At 35.1% G+C, this 18,494-nt stretch overlaps 2 protein-coding genes across 5 annotated transcripts; one reads left to right on the plus strand and one right to left on the minus strand.

The window, feature by feature from the left end:
• Positions 1-9,943: 9,943 nt before the first annotated feature.
• On the plus strand, positions 9,944-11,123 carry LOC131435366 (protein KTI12 homolog). The gene is made up of 2 exons (XM_058603181.1): positions 9,944-10,598; positions 10,821-11,123. The coding sequence occupies exons 1-2, from the start codon at positions 10,041-10,043 to the stop codon at positions 11,094-11,096; spliced, it is 834 nt and encodes a 277-aa protein (XP_058459164.1). The 5' UTR covers positions 9,944-10,040; the 3' UTR covers positions 11,097-11,123.
• LOC131435365 (carnosine N-methyltransferase) lies at positions 11,114-16,096 on the minus strand. Of its 4 annotated transcripts, XM_058603179.1 has the most exons (8): positions 15,843-16,094; positions 15,535-15,790; positions 12,851-12,969; positions 12,529-12,669; positions 12,313-12,475; positions 12,029-12,262; positions 11,918-11,975; positions 11,114-11,576 (listed from the first exon to the last, which is right to left on the minus strand). In XM_058603179.1, the coding sequence occupies exons 1-8, from the start codon at positions 15,917-15,919 to the stop codon at positions 11,527-11,529; spliced, it is 1,098 nt and encodes a 365-aa protein (XP_058459162.1). In that variant the 5' UTR covers positions 15,920-16,094; the 3' UTR covers positions 11,114-11,526. The 4 variants fall into 4 exon arrangements, with proteins under 4 accessions (XP_058459162.1, XP_058459161.1, XP_058459160.1 ...); XM_058603178.1 differs by having other exon boundaries at positions 11,114-11,975; positions 12,851-12,963; positions 15,843-16,096; XM_058603177.1 differs by having other exon boundaries at positions 11,114-11,975; positions 15,843-16,092.
• Positions 16,097-18,494: the final 2,398 nt, after the last annotated feature.

The following is an 18,494-nucleotide window of genomic DNA, read 5'->3' on the forward strand; positions in this document are numbered from 1 at the left end:
TTAGATTGAAATGAAAGGCCTTATGGCCAGAGTTACAGGCTAATATGTGAAAATGTGATGCGGATCCGACTTCTGGTTCCGCAATTACAGAACGATCAGTTTAAAAGCTTTCAGATTATCATATAAAATGATGATTCAAAACCGACAGGCACCGGTACGTACGTATCCCGCAAAACACGCTGCCATTTCAGAGTAATAACTGTTTGAATGTTGCTAACTACTTATCGATACACTCCTTATGAGAGTATATGAAATGGGCAGACGATTTTTGAGCTGGAGTAGAGTGTTATACCTTTCGACATAGTTCGTCAAGATGTGTATGTACAATATGTAACGCAACTGCTGGAAGGCTTTAAGATGGCTGGATCGATATTCTAAAACATAGATTTAACTTAAAGGGCATATAATTTCATAGGTTTCTGCTATTCAAAATGTTTCTCTTCGATTTTTGAAAGAAACCAAGGGATTGTTTGTGCAATAACTAGTATAACATAGAGAATGAAACAGTTTTCTAATCGGTTGGCAATCTATTTGAAAACGAATTGGGTTCACTGGTTCGTATGGGTAGGACCATTAGACCTTTAATTTGACTTTTTAGGAATTCCGTATGACCGTAAGACCTTTCATTTGTATTTAAGTTCGTCAAAATCGATTCAGCCAACTCCGAGAAAACCGAGAGAGAGAGAGAGAGAGAGAGAGAGAGAGAGAGAGATTGCTCAGTTCGATGAACTAAGTCGAATGGTATATGACAACTGGCCCTCCTTCAAGTGATTGCATAACCTTTCTATATGATAAAGGCAAAAATATATGCAGTATAAAATTTATACATTTTTGGTCATATCACCAATTTCCATTGCTCAAGTTGAAGTAATCTTGAATAAATCGACGAAAAGTTTTATAGAACATTTTCCTGATCCATAACGCAATTTATGTTATTTTCATATTCAATAAATGATAATTAATGATTTCATGATTCAACGAACAAATGACGAAATACGCGGCGTCCTATAATGTTAATTAATTAATTAATTTAAAGTTTATTTATACCCGGTTTTAACCTTACTATGGTCTTTCGCCGGGTTATAATGTTAATGGATGTTACCCTCCTGCGCTTATTTTATGTCGTGCAGAAAAATTCAAATCTGGGACATATAGATATATATATAGATATATATATATATATATATATATATATATATATATATATATATATATATATATATATATATATATATATATATATATATATATATATATATATATATATATATATATATATATATATATATATATATATATATATATATATATATATATATATATATATATATATATATATATATATATATATATATATATATATATATCTATATATATATATATATATATATATATATATATATATATATATATATATATATATATATATATATATATATATATATATATATATATATATATATATATATATATATATGAACGGTGAAATGATCAGATGTATGGACAACATGATCGCATGTATCGATGTTCTTGTAAAAGCATTCACTGTATTTCATGTGAAACCGCCAGCTTAGTTGTTTAAATTAATCATTTCTTCTATATCACTGGGTACAAAATAATTAAATAAATAATGAACTTCAGTAAATAAACCTTGCTGTTCAATTTTAGATTACGAAAGAGTAATTTTAGGCTGAGATGATTAATTTGATAACTAATTATTGGTAATGATTAGATTAGGCTTTCAAGATGATATATTCTCGTTTCAGTGACGTATTATTTTTTTTGCACGCATATTTCTGCATGCCAAGAAGGCATCTAAATTGATAACCAAGCTTCAAAAAATTCTTTGTGAAATCAAAATGAAATGTAATACAACAATAACACTTTTCCGATAAATTTATTGCTTAAAAATAAAAATTTCAGTTCATTTATACTGGCCCTCAAATAAAAAAGTACGGGTGTGTTATGTCAGAGACATAACTGGATGTCGTGAATACGAATAAAACTGAGACGATTTTTTTATACTTTCGAATTCGAATTAATAGTTGATCAATTGTTTGAACTGTGAAACTTTCCCCCTTTTCACTACTAGAATTTTAAACGATTTTTGACGTCGATTTTTGATTCGGATTTGCATATTTCATTGAAAGAAACTATCAAGATACTGTACAGGATTCATTTCTGCCTTTTAGAAGGACCAAACTGTGGAATTCTCGTCAATATTTAGCACAGTTCGGAACATTTTTATCAACCGATTTTCGCACAGCGAAAAGTGCACGAAGCAAATCAAATTATTTTGGATTTTCACTAAACTGGTGATTTTTACCTTCGATTTGCAAAGAATAGTTAATTAATAGTTCTTTAGATGACATTTAGAGCCAATAGAATGGCTGATTTTATATAATGTTGTAAACTTTTCGTTTTCTTTCTCTTCAATGCAAACGACCAAGAGCTCTGTTGTATTATGTAATTGCTCTTGTTTGAGTTGAAACTAGTACAAACCGCAACACATCCGCTCGCAGTGCCAAATGATGCGAAACTGGTTTAATGCGTCTTCTCGCCTTGACGACCGGAAACCAAATGAGAACTACGACCTGAGTGTTTGAGGTTTTTAACCACGCAGAAGGTGCGCTCTTCGATGCCGCTGTTTGAATGCGTGTGCTCGCCCCGACGTCTGCTTCCATCCAACGCACAAGAAGAAATGATCGACCAAGGTTTCCCTTTTATAACGTTCAGTGGAAGATATGTGCCTACCTCAAAATCATTTTCCTTTTGCGAAAACCCCAAGCGAAAGTTAAGAGTTTCCCGCGTTGTTTCCAAATTTTGAGAAAACTTAATTTTTGTGTTGTTTGTGGTTATCTCAAAGCCTTGGTATTACGTTCCTGTAGTGGAATTTGACCTTCTGTTTCAACAGACTTCGCAGCCGATTCAGAGTGTACAGAACCATTGCATGGCTGGTGCTACGGTTCTACTGACACTACGAATCCTTCCAGGTCAGCACTCGAACATACGACAACTGGTTTGTAAGACCAGTGCCCTATGCATTAAACCGCCAACCCGGGACTTGTGGTTATCTCACACTGTTCAAAATATTATCCTAAATTCCTGATCATGTTTTTGATGAAATAGTGAAAGAACTATGTTGCTGCCATTAATACAAGTCGAGATATTCACGATTAAGTTCTGTCCATTCTTCCATTTTTAAAAGGCGCCCCATAGTAAAGTAAGTCGTATTCACGACAAAATGGGCCGTATAGAGTACAGTAAAGTAAAATTTCGGATAATTCTTTAGGAGTATTAAATTGGTTCTAAAAAGAACCGATTTGAAGAATTCTGAAATTAGGAACTGGATCTGAGTTTAAGAACTAAATTCAGAACTTAGAACAGACTCAGAATTCAGTTGGATTTTAGTTCTAGAACTACAATTTCGAAACTGAAACCAGTTCCGGATTCATTTTCCAGAATCCAGTTCAGCACGCAGACTCTGAATTCTAAACCTGTTGCGTTGCAACTGAAATTGCGTAGAACAAACTTTTAACATCGTGGAGGGTTCATTGTATTTATCGGAGATATACTGGAGCATGCGAGGGCGGTATTCATTGTGGGTATGAAACGGCTCGTTCACTGTTCGTCGAATTCCGAATCGAGCTTAGAAGTGCAAGAAAATGTCTATTTTCACGCCGCTGGACATGCGTTTCTGAGGTTACAGCTATTAGGAGAAAGACTAAAAAGTTTTCTGTGACTGAGAAAAGCTTTGAATCGCTCTCTTACCAGCAAACTATTGAACTGAACAGTCGATACTGTCGCAATATCCTACCGTGCGAAGGGTATCGGTTTTATTTGATTGGATTGCGTTGCCGTCGTTCTGGCAAAAGATAATTTCGGAGTTAAATGGTGGAAACCGTATGATTCGAGCTTGTTTCGGTCCGTGAGTGAAATGTGTGAAAAAGGTTGACCTCAGAAGCAGATTACCACCTAGCTCTGGATCCTGGCCGTAGCCAGTGGCCGAATATATCGCGTCGAGATCGCTTGAAGATGTGTTTGGCGATCCGTGGGTAAGTCTTTTTGTATTTGCTTTGTTTCTTAGCTCTCGTAGTTTCTAGATATTTTCCTTCGGTTTCAATGCCAAATTGTCCCCCCCCCCTGGGATAAGAGTCCGGGCAAATTAATTTAAAATCCGCTAACACATCTGCTTATTGCGGATGGCGCAAAAGTGTTAGTTGGTAAGGTTCGCGCCATCTTTCCCTTTACAGACAGAACGGTCGGTACTATACGTAACAAACCCATATTCCGGAACTAAGCTCTAAAATTTGAAGAAGATTTTTCGTTGTATGGAGTACAGTAAAATAAAATTCCGCATAATTGTTTAGGAGTATTATTATGGTTCTAAAATGAACCGAATAGAAGATGTCTGGAATAAAGAACTGGACACTGAGTTCAATTCTAGAATTTCCAAACTCAAATCAGTTCCGGAATACAGTTCCAGAATTCAGTTTCAGCACGCAGGATCTGAACTCTAAACCTATATTGCGGAACTAAAATCTGAAACTTGAACTTCTCGTTACAACTACCGGAAAGCAGATGAGCGTTGCGACCTGAGCGTTTGAGGTTTTAACCACGCAGAAGGTGCACTCTCCGTCGCTGCTGGTTGATGATTTCACTCCCGCGATGGAAGTCTTCTCGCCTTGATGGCCAGCAAGCGAATGAGAGTTGCGACCTGAGCGTTTGAGGTTTTAACCACGCAGAAGGTGCACACTCCATCGCTGCTGGTACAAAAAATCCAAGCAAAATGTAAAGGTTGCCGCGTTGTTTTCAAAGTTTGAGAAAACTTAATTTTTGAGTTTTTTGTGCTTATCTCATACTGTTCAATATATTATCCTAAATTCCTGATCATATTTTTTTGATTAAATGGCGAAAGAATTATGTTGCTACCATTAATACAAGTCGAGATATTCACGATTAAGTTCTGCCTATTCTTCCATATGGCTAATTTTGAAAAGGCGCCCCATAGTAAAGTAAGTCGTATTCACGACAAAAAAACCTTTCTCCCGTTGACTAATAATTCTGTAAAATGCTTTAAAATTAACCAGTGTACGATTGAAAATTAATCATTTTCTCAATTGAATTTATTTCTGAAAATGGTCTTAAAATAATCATTTTTAAAATCATTTTCCATTCGATTACTGTTTGGCAAATGCTTTAAGATTAATCTTTTTGTTGTTCCCGTGCAATCCCGAAAATGACTAAAAATCAACCACTTTTCAAGTTAACATCGATTAGTCATTTAATGACTAAAGTGCCTTTAGTAAATTCTCGGTTGATTTTTCAATAGGGTGTATAAGCAAGTGACAGTTTCTCCGAGGGGGATGACAGCATTGAATTTATTCTGATTTCGAATATGAAGTTAGTCTGGCAACGCAAAATTCTCTTCAAAGTACTACTAGAGCGTCGAAATTCTTCGAAATGTATTTTATTCTTTATTATTGCAAACAAGCGACGACATATTCACATGCATCTACTTGTTAACGGCACACATCTTAGCTAAGAGAAATGATTGATAGTTTAGTACAGAGTATAATTTGTCGAATTCAATATTTTTATGTACAAACATATCTCTTCGCCAATTAAATGTGAAATTAACAAGAAGAACTTATGAGAATATCCAGTTATTCTGATAATGGTATGGTTGTTTATAAAAAAAATTGTACTATTTAACCGATTATTTATTATGGTAATTCAAAGCGCGAATAATTTTCCCATTTCTTATAACTAACAAATTTATTAATGCACTCTGCTGAATAACAATTATATCCTAATAAGATGATAACAATTATTTTTATAATACTTTTTAATACCATATTTATGCATGTTGGCGGCAATCATCTTTAAGTTACTTCGCTCGCCGGCCTTGAATCGGAATGTTTCTTATTCTCCTGTGAAATCCGGAAACGAATTTTTTAAATCGTGTGTTGTTTTAGTAGAGGAAAGTTGTTCATTATAAGCTTCAATTGCATCGATTGTAGTATCATCAAGAAACGCCAGTCCGCTATGGATAAATTTGGTTTCCATCAATGCAAATTTTACACTGTTTGATGTCGAACCGGTCGGTTTAGTCAACCTTAATATTTCCTATAAAATAAAGCATTGTAAAACAAAATTCTTTCATTTGTCGGCTCGTAGATTTTATGCTAAATTTCTAGTACCAATTAATAAAGTGTTGGAATAGATAGATGATAGAACACTAATTTGACTCACCACATAATAATCTAAAGATTCTTCAGTCCACGATTTGTTAACTTGTTAACTCGTATTCAATTCTCTTGAACATGAATTTATTTCACCGCTTGTCATCAACGATACTGTTGTATGTGTTGTTATAGCAGTAACTATGCAACATAAACAAATTATTTATAAATATCCTTGTAAAATCCAGATAAATTGATGATATACCCAAGGTGATCTAAAAAGCGATGCTTACTTTTCATATTCTCATTATGTGAGGGAAAATGGCACATATGAGCCTCAAGCAATGCAAAACGGAGTAAATCTTTCATTGGTAATTAGAAAATAAATTACTGTCATTCCCCTCGAGTTTCTCTTTAATCACTCTCTCGCATTGGATTATTGTGATGTGATTAAAAAGATTTCCAATGATATCACTATTTTGCTTAAAAGTCGAAAGTTTCATTTCATGCAAAGAGATGAGTGATAAACGCGGAAACCGCTTGGTAATTAATAAAAGAGAAAGTAAACAAAGAGAAACTGTAACTTGCTTATACGCCCTTTTGAAAAATCAACCGAGAATTTATGACTATCCCCAGGTTTAGGTAAAAGTGGTTAAAAATCATTTGTAAATGATTACTTTCTCCTTAGCGTGTACGATAAACTGACTTGGCGAACAAAAAAAAATAAAAGGTCGCGACAATTTCAAAAATCTGTAAACTTTGACGAAAGTATGCAACTCGATTTTCAAAAATCTGCACAGCAAAATCGAGTTTTTCGCAGACTTTCGTCAAAGACATCATATTAACAAGATATCCAGTTCTCACATTTCCCGAACAAATCATTGGCAACAACATTTTTTTGCGAACATGGCGCCCTCAAGCGAGTCCGCATCGAATCTCGTACACAGAAATAGGGGAGAGAAATGTCAAATTCGTGCACGCCAAAATAGCAGCAGTGCGCAACCATACGATTGACATGATATGTTGAATGTGACACCGTGCGATGGCGTTGCTGAGCTGAAGATTGATTTCGCTCCAAGCTGACAGGGTCTGAACCAAGTTTAATGCTCTATTCTGAATAAACCAAGTTCCTGCTAGGCCGCCATGCTTTTGTGCACTCTTAAATTTTTTAGCTGAGTCTCGGCAAAAAATGCCGAGATTCGCACCGCCGAGTAATCAGCAATCATCTCAGCAAAAATAAAATTACTGAGCGTCTCGGCATCCTAAAATTTGACAAACGTCAAATATTGCCGAAATCGTCAGCATAAGTTTGCTCAGTGAAACGTTCACTGAATATTCGGCAATCCAATAAAACGAAAAAATGAAAAAAATAAATTACCGAATCATCAGTAATTAAAAATCTAGTCAATTAATTTTGTTTGTATTTTCTCAACATTATAAACACGCCATTCAGGATAAAAAATTCATTTTATTAACACTTACAAATTTGTTGCCAGTAGTGCTTAAAGCCTACCTGAAAACATGTAGCATTAAAAAAGTGGCGTTTCCAGATGCGGCCACCTTGAGTCGAGCTGGAAATATGAAAATAAATATATATATTGATTTTTGGTTTACAAAAATGTTCAATATATAATCACAGACTAACAGACAGGACACTCAAATTAGATTCTTCAATCATTTTAACGGTCATTTCGATTATTCCTTTATTTGGGACATGTCGTATCCCAAGACTTAATTTTAAGGCTTTTTTCGAATAAATACCGAAATAGTACTTATCGCCTCAAATTTAGTTCACAGAATGGCGTCCATTGTCGTTTCCCGCTAGTTCTTGCTTCATTTCCCCCTTTTTTTAGTTGTGCACACATAATTGTACTTTATTGTTTTCATACATAAAACACCGTCAATTTTTTTTTTATTACTTAGTCAGATTTATTATGAATTTTCCGTAACCTTCCAAACATTGGAACGAAATTCTAGTTACGTCGGCCACCTTAAACGTTCACTCATAACAGTGAACCTAAGGTGAAAGTAAATTAAAATGAGAGTGTAACACCGACAACATATGCACAGATGTCGTTTTGCATCTCTTTCTATGCTGTGCTGAGTTGCCATTCATGCAGAATTACCTGTAATGTATTGATTTGTATGCGTCCATGCGAATTTCATGCAGGATACAGATTTAATACATATTGCCAAAACTATATACATAATTGTGCCTATTTCTCATCCTCCAACGCAAGACAAAATCGAACCCGTTTTGTTACAATATTTACTTGCTTCTGGTCTGCCGCCACTTAATTTCTGGTGAAAACTACCAACACAATAAAAAATAGTCTAGATGAACAACGTTGAGTCAAATAAATGGTTACCTTCCAACATCGCGAAAAAGTTAAATATTTTATCAACGTAATCCAATAATTTATTGTGACGATTCATTTTCAAATATTTTGATGAAATCAGGCATCCCTGCAAGCAGCTGATCGGTGTTGACAAACGAGGGGAAACCAACTAGTAAAAAAACTTTTACATAACACAAGGGGTGTACAGATAGTAAATAGTTCGCGCAGTACAATATAGGTGGAGCTAGTGCATAACGAAAAATTATTTTTTATAAGAATTTACTCATACTGTCATGTCTGTTAGTCTGTGATATAATGATGCATATACGGTATTGTTAAAAAAAATAAACTTACTTTGATCTATTGAATTAATCCATGCATTGGTTTATTTTTTCGCATATCCCCCAAAGTTTTGTCTCGAGGACGCTTTGAGCCCCGTGTTGGGTGTTTTTCCCTTATAATCGCGAGTGCTCTGATAAAGTCGCTTTTTATAAAGGGAAACATGTCACTATATTTATTCAATATTTTTACTTGCAAGTGGTTCCTCGCTTCTTCGAAGATTATCCATTTTTTCACTCGAGAATTTCATTAGAAAATAATCGCACAATGCGAAGCGAAAATGTAACGCGGCAATAAATGACAGCTGTCGTGCTGAATCTCGGCAACAGCTAGCGCATATTCCGAAATCTCGGCAAACGTCTCTGCTGATGTCGGCATATCTGTTGTTTACTGATAAATTCAGCAAGCAATTATGCCAAATTTCGGCAAAGTGAAGCATTTTACCGAAATATCAGTGAATGCATTTAACGAAGCTCAGAAACATGCGTATTGATTACTGAGCAGTCAGCAAATTTACGTGTTGATGATCAGTTTCGGCATTTTATTATGCCGAGCTCAAGAAATGGTTTTAAGTGTGTGATCAACATATCGTTATAAAAAGTGCGGTGCCAAATCGTAATACTGACTTTCACAATTGATGAAGTGTTGTATTTTACTTCATTTTGTTTACTTTGCTCTCACTGACTTGCTAGCATTGAAGGACCCGAAGGACTGAGATGTTGGTTACGATAGCACTAGCTGGAGCGCCTTATTGTTGCCACCGGGCTGGAATAAACGGTAGATTTCGCACAATGATCAACATTACCGCCTCAGAGTAAAAACTATTTTTTCTTCAACTTCTACTATGAATTTTCAAATGAATTTGCCCGTTTTCATAAGAAATCGTTGAAAAGGTGGAGTAATTAGGAATTTTCCGACCGATTTGACAGCTCTTGCTGAAAGAATCATCTCTAAACAAGCAGCGCCTCTACATTTCAGTTTTGCGACAATATGCCAATAGAAAAATTGCTTCCAGCAAGACATTCTTGCTGACAACAATTTTTTTTTTCGGATATACAGACTTTTGCAACCCTGTCTGAAGATATTTTACCTGGCATCTCTGATCTCTGCTGATGTCAACTGCTAACAAAAATAATTTATTTATCCTGCCTGAAAAACTTGGATTTGTTCACTTGGCATGCCTCTAATAATAATAACTGGTTATCCTACAAGTGGAAAATCTTTTCGAGCTGCTCAGTTACAAAAAATTCTTGAAAATCGGGGTAAAAATGTACATGTAGTATCTGAATTATGCTTCATTAAACTGGCGGGTTTTGATAAAAATGAGCACTATCGTGATTCACAGAAAGAGAAACTAGTTCGTAGTAATATGAAATCGCAGGCTTTACGATTATTAAATAGAGATGATGTGGTTATTTTAGACGGAGCTAATTATATAAAAGGATTTCGATATGAAATATTTTGTGCCAGTAAAGCTTCCAGAACCACTCAGTGTACATTACATTGTGCGATAACATGTGAACAGGCGTGGGCTTTCAACCGAATAAAAGGGATGGAAAATTATCACAAAGATGTGTTCGATGCTCTTTGTCTTAGGTATGAAGAACCTCAACAGCAAAATCGATGGGATAGACCTCTCTTTACAATTTTCCCAGAAGAAGAATTAGAGGAAGAGAACATTTTAAATGCACTTTATCATCAAACAGCTTTAGCTCCCAACTTATCGACACAAAACGTAAGTAAAAACCATCTCTATGTTAGTTACATTAACACTCTATTTATAAATCATATTATGAAATAAAAATAGTGAGGAATTCTATCCAGGTAAATTAAAAGGAAAATTTTTACTGTCAAATTCGGTCTAAAACTAGGTTACGTGCACTATAAATTTATCTCATTACTCTATTTTTATTTAAGCTTTATTTGTAATGATGCTTTAATATTTTTATTCGATTAGCCCCCTCTAAGTTCTACAAACTACCTGTTTGAAATGGACAATATTACACAGGATATCATTGCCCGTGTGATGTCGGCACGTAAACTCGGTTTGGTGGGTCCGGTCAATGTGAACAACGGTTCGTCAGTAGACATTCCATCTGATATCAATGCTTCGCAAATGAATCGCCTTCGGAGACAGTTCTTAAACTACATGAAACAACACACGACTGCTGACTCCAAAATCGAAAAACTCCCTTCAATGTTTGTACAATTTATAAATTCTAATTTTAAGTAATTGGCAATTAAAACAAGTTTCAAGTAACTATTGTGGTTTATTATTGTACAATCAACTGGCACATTGTAGTCCTGATGATATTTTTTAATACTAAGTTAAAAATTGGGTTGTATTGTTTTGCGTGGAAGATTGAAGTCAAATCCAGGTGATACTCGAATTAACGATCTTTGTAAGCCTATTTTTTTCGTGCTCCACATAGTGAACATTGTTATTGTCTTTTGCGAATTGAATTGCTTCAAATCTTTATAAAACTGGATGTAAACAACATTATATGTCGATTGGAGTTAGTCGAAGAAAGGCGTTGTTACGGAGAGCACGAGGACGAACATTGCTAATAACTCTGCAGAGCAATGCGGAACAGTCAAACCTATCATTCAAAACATCTGCTATGATCAAAGCTCTCGTCGTACTTGTAGTGTGTCAAGACCAATCAGTTATCCACGATAGCTCGGCAGTTGATATAGATTATTCCAAGGTAATCTGCGAAGAACAAAACGAACGAATCTACGTTGTGTCGACTCTATTATATGAGTTCCATTGAGGTAAATAGGGTTCCAGACTACTGAGCAATATTCCAGAGTAGAACGAACTAGTGAATAGTATAGGGACTTTAGGCAATACAAATCAGTAAAGTGCTTAACCATTTTAAATACGAATCCCAAGCAGCGAGAAGCAGTCGCAACAATGTAGTTAATATGCTGTTTAAATAATAACTGCTCAACAAGTAAGAAACCAAGATCTTTGACGCATTATCTATTTCTTCATTTCAATAGGAACGCTGTCTGGTTTCTCACAAACCAGGTATATGCTATTGTACTCACTTTGGTGCATAGAGGTAGGATTTTGAGCGTATTTAGAAGGTACATCAGCCCTATTTTTCTAAAACAAAAAAGGTGTGAAAATTGTAACCAGTTTCAATATTACAGCCCTACCAAAATTTTGAAGCCGCATGATATAACAATAATCATTATATCCTCATAAGTTGGTTCAATGCTATTTTCGTGTATAATGTCACTAAAATGATACAAAAGTGGACCCAAATTGATCCAAATCCCACCAGGCTTGAGAATGCTGTAAATAAGTTCTACAAACTCAATAATATTGTTGGCGCAGTCGATGAAAAAACAAGTAGCAATGCAATCCCAGTAATTCAAATCTTTGTATACCTAAAACGACAATACACTATAAACTAAGAATTTAAACTGAAGGCACATACCTGTAAAAAATCACCTGCAACCATATTCATGGTTCCTTTTGGTGGAAATTTTGTTGGGCTTACATCAGGAAACGTAACAGACTTAATTTGATTGTTTCTGCAAAGATTGTTTACATATTGATGAACCCAAGGATAAAACGTACATTGATTCTCCACAATGCATCTGAAAGATACCTTTTTAAATTGCAACGCTGCAGCTAAAATCAAGGTACCTACCTATTCAAAACAAAATTTGAAGCTATTAGCATAAATAATGAGAATTCGTTTCCTTCGCAATAGTATCCTCGACAAGCGATTTCATAAACAAGTCGACCAAGTCCAGCACCTGGAACTAGAATTTTTATATCTTCAACGTTACTACGGATAGAATAAAAGAATAGCAGTTAAAATAGAAAGTTACATCACAATGCTCTTCGATCCTAAGTTTAAAACCATGATAGCAATGCGACAAGTTTTGCTATCTTACCATCACCGATGGTTTCAATGGTGATATGAAGCGAATTACTTATGTAAAATAAACGAAGCTGTCAATATTTACCATTTTAGAGGACTGAAAACCGTGGTTATTTCGTCGATTATAGGTTTGTAGCACTGATTCCTTTCAGATTGTCCTTCTATGCTCCAGTCGCGAAAAATCTGTTTGAGTGTCACCTGAACCTTGAAAATATCCCAAAAATTAAGAATGTAGCCAAAAAAACGTGTAGGTTTACGTTAATCATATTGTCGTTTTGGTATGAGATGATTGCAAGATTTTTTTCCAATGATGGAAAATAACTTTCGCAATGCTAGATATTAACCTTTTCTTGAATCTGTCTTGACTCAGGTAGAGCTAAGCTGATCAAAATTTTTTCCTGACTTGGTTTTTAAATAAAATAAATCACGCGTTTTTTATAACGTCCAATAAGCCATCCATCAACACTTTGAAGAGTAATTTCGAATGACTCGGCACTCGCTGAGAGTAAGTCATAATAGTAAACGGTAGAGAAAAGTTTTCTCTTTCGTCTGGTGTTGAATTTAATACTCTATTTTTCATAGCTCACTTTCAATTTCTTTCAAAAGTGGAAGTTGAAAGGTGGATTATTGGCCGTTATAAGAAATAACGCATGAATGACTATCACCCTTTTCCTTCACGGAAAGAATATACGTGGTTTATGCATGGCCCCTTACCAACGAATTTAATGCTATATATAGCGAATCCTTTTGGTAAAGTTTTGATAGAATTACACCGAAACCTACACACTTATTTTCGGATTTTCAGTTCGGTAATATTTTTACTGGAAAATTCGTTATTTTTATCAAAATTGCCGATTAGTCTGCTATTCTTAAAAAAATTTACGTATTCATCATAATTTGTTACCGAAATTCAGCTCTTCAAAAACATGTACTGAAAATTTGGCAATTATCTACCGAACTGTCTTCACTTTGAAATTATTCGGTAAATTTAATAGAAATCGTGCTGATCGATCAGTAATTTATCGATTTTTAGCGAATTGTTCGGTAAAGAGTACCGAATCAATTTGTAAACGCAAGGACATAGCACGCCAAATTATTATTATTATTATTAATATCATTTATTTTACCCCGGCTTTAACCTTTTGGTCGTTCACCGGGGGGGATCACGCCATATTGGTTTTTGTATACTGTGATCGAAGTGAGTAGAATGGAATATATATTGAACAAAATCCAATCTTTGGATGTATCGTTATTCGAACTATTCAGTAAGTAATATGATTTACCTTCTAACATTTCAGTTTTACAATAAATGGATGCAATCACTTGTTTTTTGTCGAAAGGCAGTTTCCGGTTATGTAGAAGACCTTGGATGCCATGGCCCTTCACATATCCGAAATCGCGTTTTACTTCCTGAGGCTGTACATTACGACTATACATTTTCGAAATATAATATGCGTTATAGTCGGTTCTGGTCTTTAAAAAGACATATTTTGGATAAACATCCCCGAGAACTGCAATTTCTCGTGAATTCTCCGTCATTTCAATCTGCATTTGAATATGCGGAACTAGCGGATAATAGTCAGTAGATTCAATTAATGAAGACACTAAACATACCGAAACGGATGAAATTAAAAATTCTCGTGGCGCTGAAGGAACAAAGTTAAACGGTATAATTCAGTGGTTAAAGGTAAATAACTGTATTTTTGTTTTTTTTTTTAAATTCCGTCTTGTTAATACCATCACAAAGAACGAATATAATATTAGTATTAATTAATTACGCTGTTATATCTGTGAATTTATATGTGTTATTCCAGGTTGATGACCCGTTTCCTGAGGTTAATTCCTATATCCCGATACTACTTTACAAAGCTGAAGGAGGAACTATTATTTGGCGCGATCATAAAATTCCAGTAGAGGGAGATATTCTGTACTGCTTCCGATTGCTGTGCCAGTGTTTTGAAGTATTCAACTGTAAAAGCCATCTTGCAGATAAACTGTTCTATTTGTTCATTATGAACACTTTATATGGTATTGGAACTCTTACTACAACGGGTGAAAACTTTCGCCGAAGCTATGAGATGAAAGAAAATTAATGTTTTTTAAATCAAAAGTAAAACGGACTTAGAGCAATTAGTTTTTCAAAATATTTTTTCCGAAATTTCAAATGAAATAATTTAATCATTCAACATTAATTTTCTGCTGCACTGAACTGTAAAAATTACTGATTCAATCAGTTGGTTTAACCGCTGGTTCGGCAACTTTTCAACGTAAAACAAATGCTGACTAAACAGCAATATTTACTGAATCCTCATCAACATTTGCTGACCAGTACAGCTAAAAATGACAATTCGAACAAACTTCAGTTTTACTGAACGTTCGTCAATTAATAAATTACTGAACAGATTACCGTACGTTCAGCTGTGTAAAAGTCGGTAAAATATTGCTGAAGTCGGTAAAGAAAACTAAGTGTGTATGTCATTTTTCATCAATTTAACTCGCATTGCGCCTGTTAAGTTTTGTATAGTTATTTGTTCATTTCTGTTGGTATTCATTTGCACGCTTGATTCTCGCAGAAAGCTGGTGCAAAATAGTTGCCCCCGGATTGTCCCAAAAGTGCATTTTTTCGTGCCCTGCAAATCAATGAAACACTGTGCTACTGTTTTGATTGCTCGACTGCACGAACAGTTTCTAAATCGAGCAAACACTCGACGAGTGTTTTCAATGAAAAACGACACTAGCGTTCTATTATTATATTAGAATTTCATTCACCTTCTGAATGTCCTGAGGCCGAACTTTAGGCATAGTTAATGGTTTGAGATTGGAGGATTGGAATAGATTATCTGAATCATTGTAGAATAAACAATCCGCGTCCTGCACAATGTGCTTGATAACATTATCATTAGCCTCTATACAACACCGGAGCTTTTGTAAGAGTTCTCGGTATTTTGTCAACATTTCCTGATGGTTTTTGGGCAGTGAATTGACATAAGCTTCCCGGCGATTGACACTTTCCAGAGCAGTTTTCCTGTGTGGATACGTTAAATTTATTTTAAATCAAAATCTAGATTCTAAACTACCTGTAACATTTGAACGCCGCAATAATGTTGCAAAATATATTTTGTTCCTCCTCATTCTCTTCCACACTAGAGTCCATATTAACTCACGATTCAGCTGTTTTTCAAAGAAGCTCTGTTCCCCTTTTCCTAAGACAAGACCTGACAACTGGGGAGCCGATTTTGTTCCAAAATGGACGAGTTTCTGATTGGCTGATTTTGATGTTGCTACCCGCACATTGTGAAAAGAAACAACTTTTGCAGGGTACGCGAGCAATGATGCCAAGCATAAAGAAAATCAGCAAATAAGTTTATTGAAATCGACCGTCCCACGACAAAAGGGCCTAACTGTAAATGACAGTTTCTCTTTGTTTACATCTTCTTTCACGATTTACCGAACTGATTTTATATTTGACGCTTTACTCTTCGCAAAACTTTCAAGGTAAAACTACAATCTTTCGATTTATATTGGAAACTTTAGAGAATTTGCAATAATGGCCCCATGATAATCAAAAGAGAAAGTAAACAAAGAGAGGCTCTCATTTGCAGTTAGGCCCTTTTGTCGTGGGACTATTATAATTTTAGCTCACCAATAAAAATTTTCAGAGAATGTTTCACTTTTTTTCAATCTCATTTCAGCTGTTTTTCAAAGAAGGACGTATCTTATAAAAGTAAACAAATCGAGGTTCTCTCAAATCATAAATCAAATAAGCATAGATTTCCCAGTGTAATAGTAATGTAGTTGAGCAAGCCGTGACAGCAAAAGCACCGTCTGGTGGAGAATGGGTGCGTACATGCTCCTAAAATACATGCATAAAGTTGCCTGCGCATTTAACACAACTACAGTAGCTAATGGAAAAAAGTACACCCGTTTCTCACTAGAGGTGCTGTTCGTGTCACCGTACAGTGAGAAATCTATGTTTATTTGATTTATGCTCAAATACAAATTATAATACGGAATACTTCGACAAATTTTCAAGGACACATTTTGCATCGTGCGGTACACTGTCATGATACACTGTCAGAGTGACAATGTACTTTAACGAGTTTTCTATAAAACTAGCAACACTGAAGGGTAAGAACAAGTTCACCATTGAGGTTTCTATGCCCGGTGAAAAATGAGCGGCGGTCCTACTGAAAAATGGGTGGCCTACACGTTTCCTGATGAAAACAAAACAATATGTAAAAGCGATTCACACGCAGCATCAAGCGACTATCGCCTGCATGGAACTATTACGGAACAACAACATCAATTGTAAGCAATTCATATGACAGGACACTACGTCAAGTTCACGGAAAATTTTAACGTCGGATACGTGAGCAATATTCGGCTAAAAAAATTAATAAAAATAATCTGGACGTCGACGGAAGTTGATTGATCGTCTGAACCGCGTTTAATGCATGCGTTCCCTGATGAAAACAAACCAATCTCATTTGCATTTGTGGTTGTAAGTGAGCTGTCAGAGAGCCTAATAGTTACTGTTTATTAGAGTGAAAAATAAATAAACAAACAGTTTTTATCTGATAATCAAGATCAAAAGCGAAATGTAAGTTAAACAATAATCTAGCATGGTTAAGCCACCATGAATATACTACTAGCTGTATTGATATTTGTAGATTCGTGGGTGTTTGTGTTCATTTTTCATCTTTTGTGCTAGTGCCGGTGATATTTAGACTGATTGTTGCAGTTTAATACAGCAACGCTAAACATAAACAAACAAGTTTGTTTTTCACCGTAGCAACTAGCATAAAGCGTTGCCAGAAACGATCTCCTTTCACATTTTCAAACTATCGCAATGAAAGGGAGTAATTTACTAGGCTTACATGTTCAGGCTGTGAACCAAACATTGGCGGTTCGTTTGTATGGGACTTAGGGGTATTATTATTTGTATTTGGTTCTCTCTCCTACCAATGAATGCTTCAAAATCCTACAATTTTGTCTGAAAATTCGTATACTACAAAAATTTCAATCTTAGTAATACAAAGAACTATAAAAGGCGAAACTGTCATTCCATTTGTTTACGCAAGTTTCGCCCTCCGTGTTCCATGCCAACAAAAAGGGCGATACTTAAATTGCTAGTAAGGAAGGGCGAAACTATTTATTTTCTTTATTTTAGATGGTTACCGAACCTTTTATTACTGGAAATAGTAAAAGGAAAAAAACTACTCACAGATTTGTCTTAGTAGCGAAAACCAGCCAATTTCATGAAAAATGCGCAAGGGCGTATCTTCATAATTCACACAGGAAGTATAAAAGTAAACAAATCGAAAAAGGGCGAAACTCTTTTTATGTTGATTTATTCAGTGGATATAGAAGGAAAGTGGTAACATTTGCGTGCCTTTTGAAGATAAACTAACAATTCATCGACAAATCATAAATTGATCAGAAAATATACGATAATTTCTAAACACGATTTGAAACCAAAGTCGAAACATTCGTCGATGATTTTCTCCATTTGCTGTCAATGTTAGATTCGCCGTTCTTTGAAAAACAGCTGATTTGAATAAATGTTTATTGGCATATTGTCGCAAAACTGATATGTAGAGGCGCAGCTTGTTTAGAGATGATACTTTCAGCAAGAGCTGTCAAATCGGTAGGAAAATTTCTAATTACTCCACCTTTTCAACGATTTCTTATGAAAACGGACAAATTCATTTAAAAAATCATAGTAGAAG

This window comes from Malaya genurostris, chromosome 3, assembly GCF_030247185.1.
Source record: "Malaya genurostris strain Urasoe2022 chromosome 3, Malgen_1.1, whole genome shotgun sequence".
In the NCBI taxonomy this organism is placed as follows: domain Eukaryota; kingdom Metazoa; phylum Arthropoda; class Insecta; order Diptera; family Culicidae; genus Malaya; species Malaya genurostris.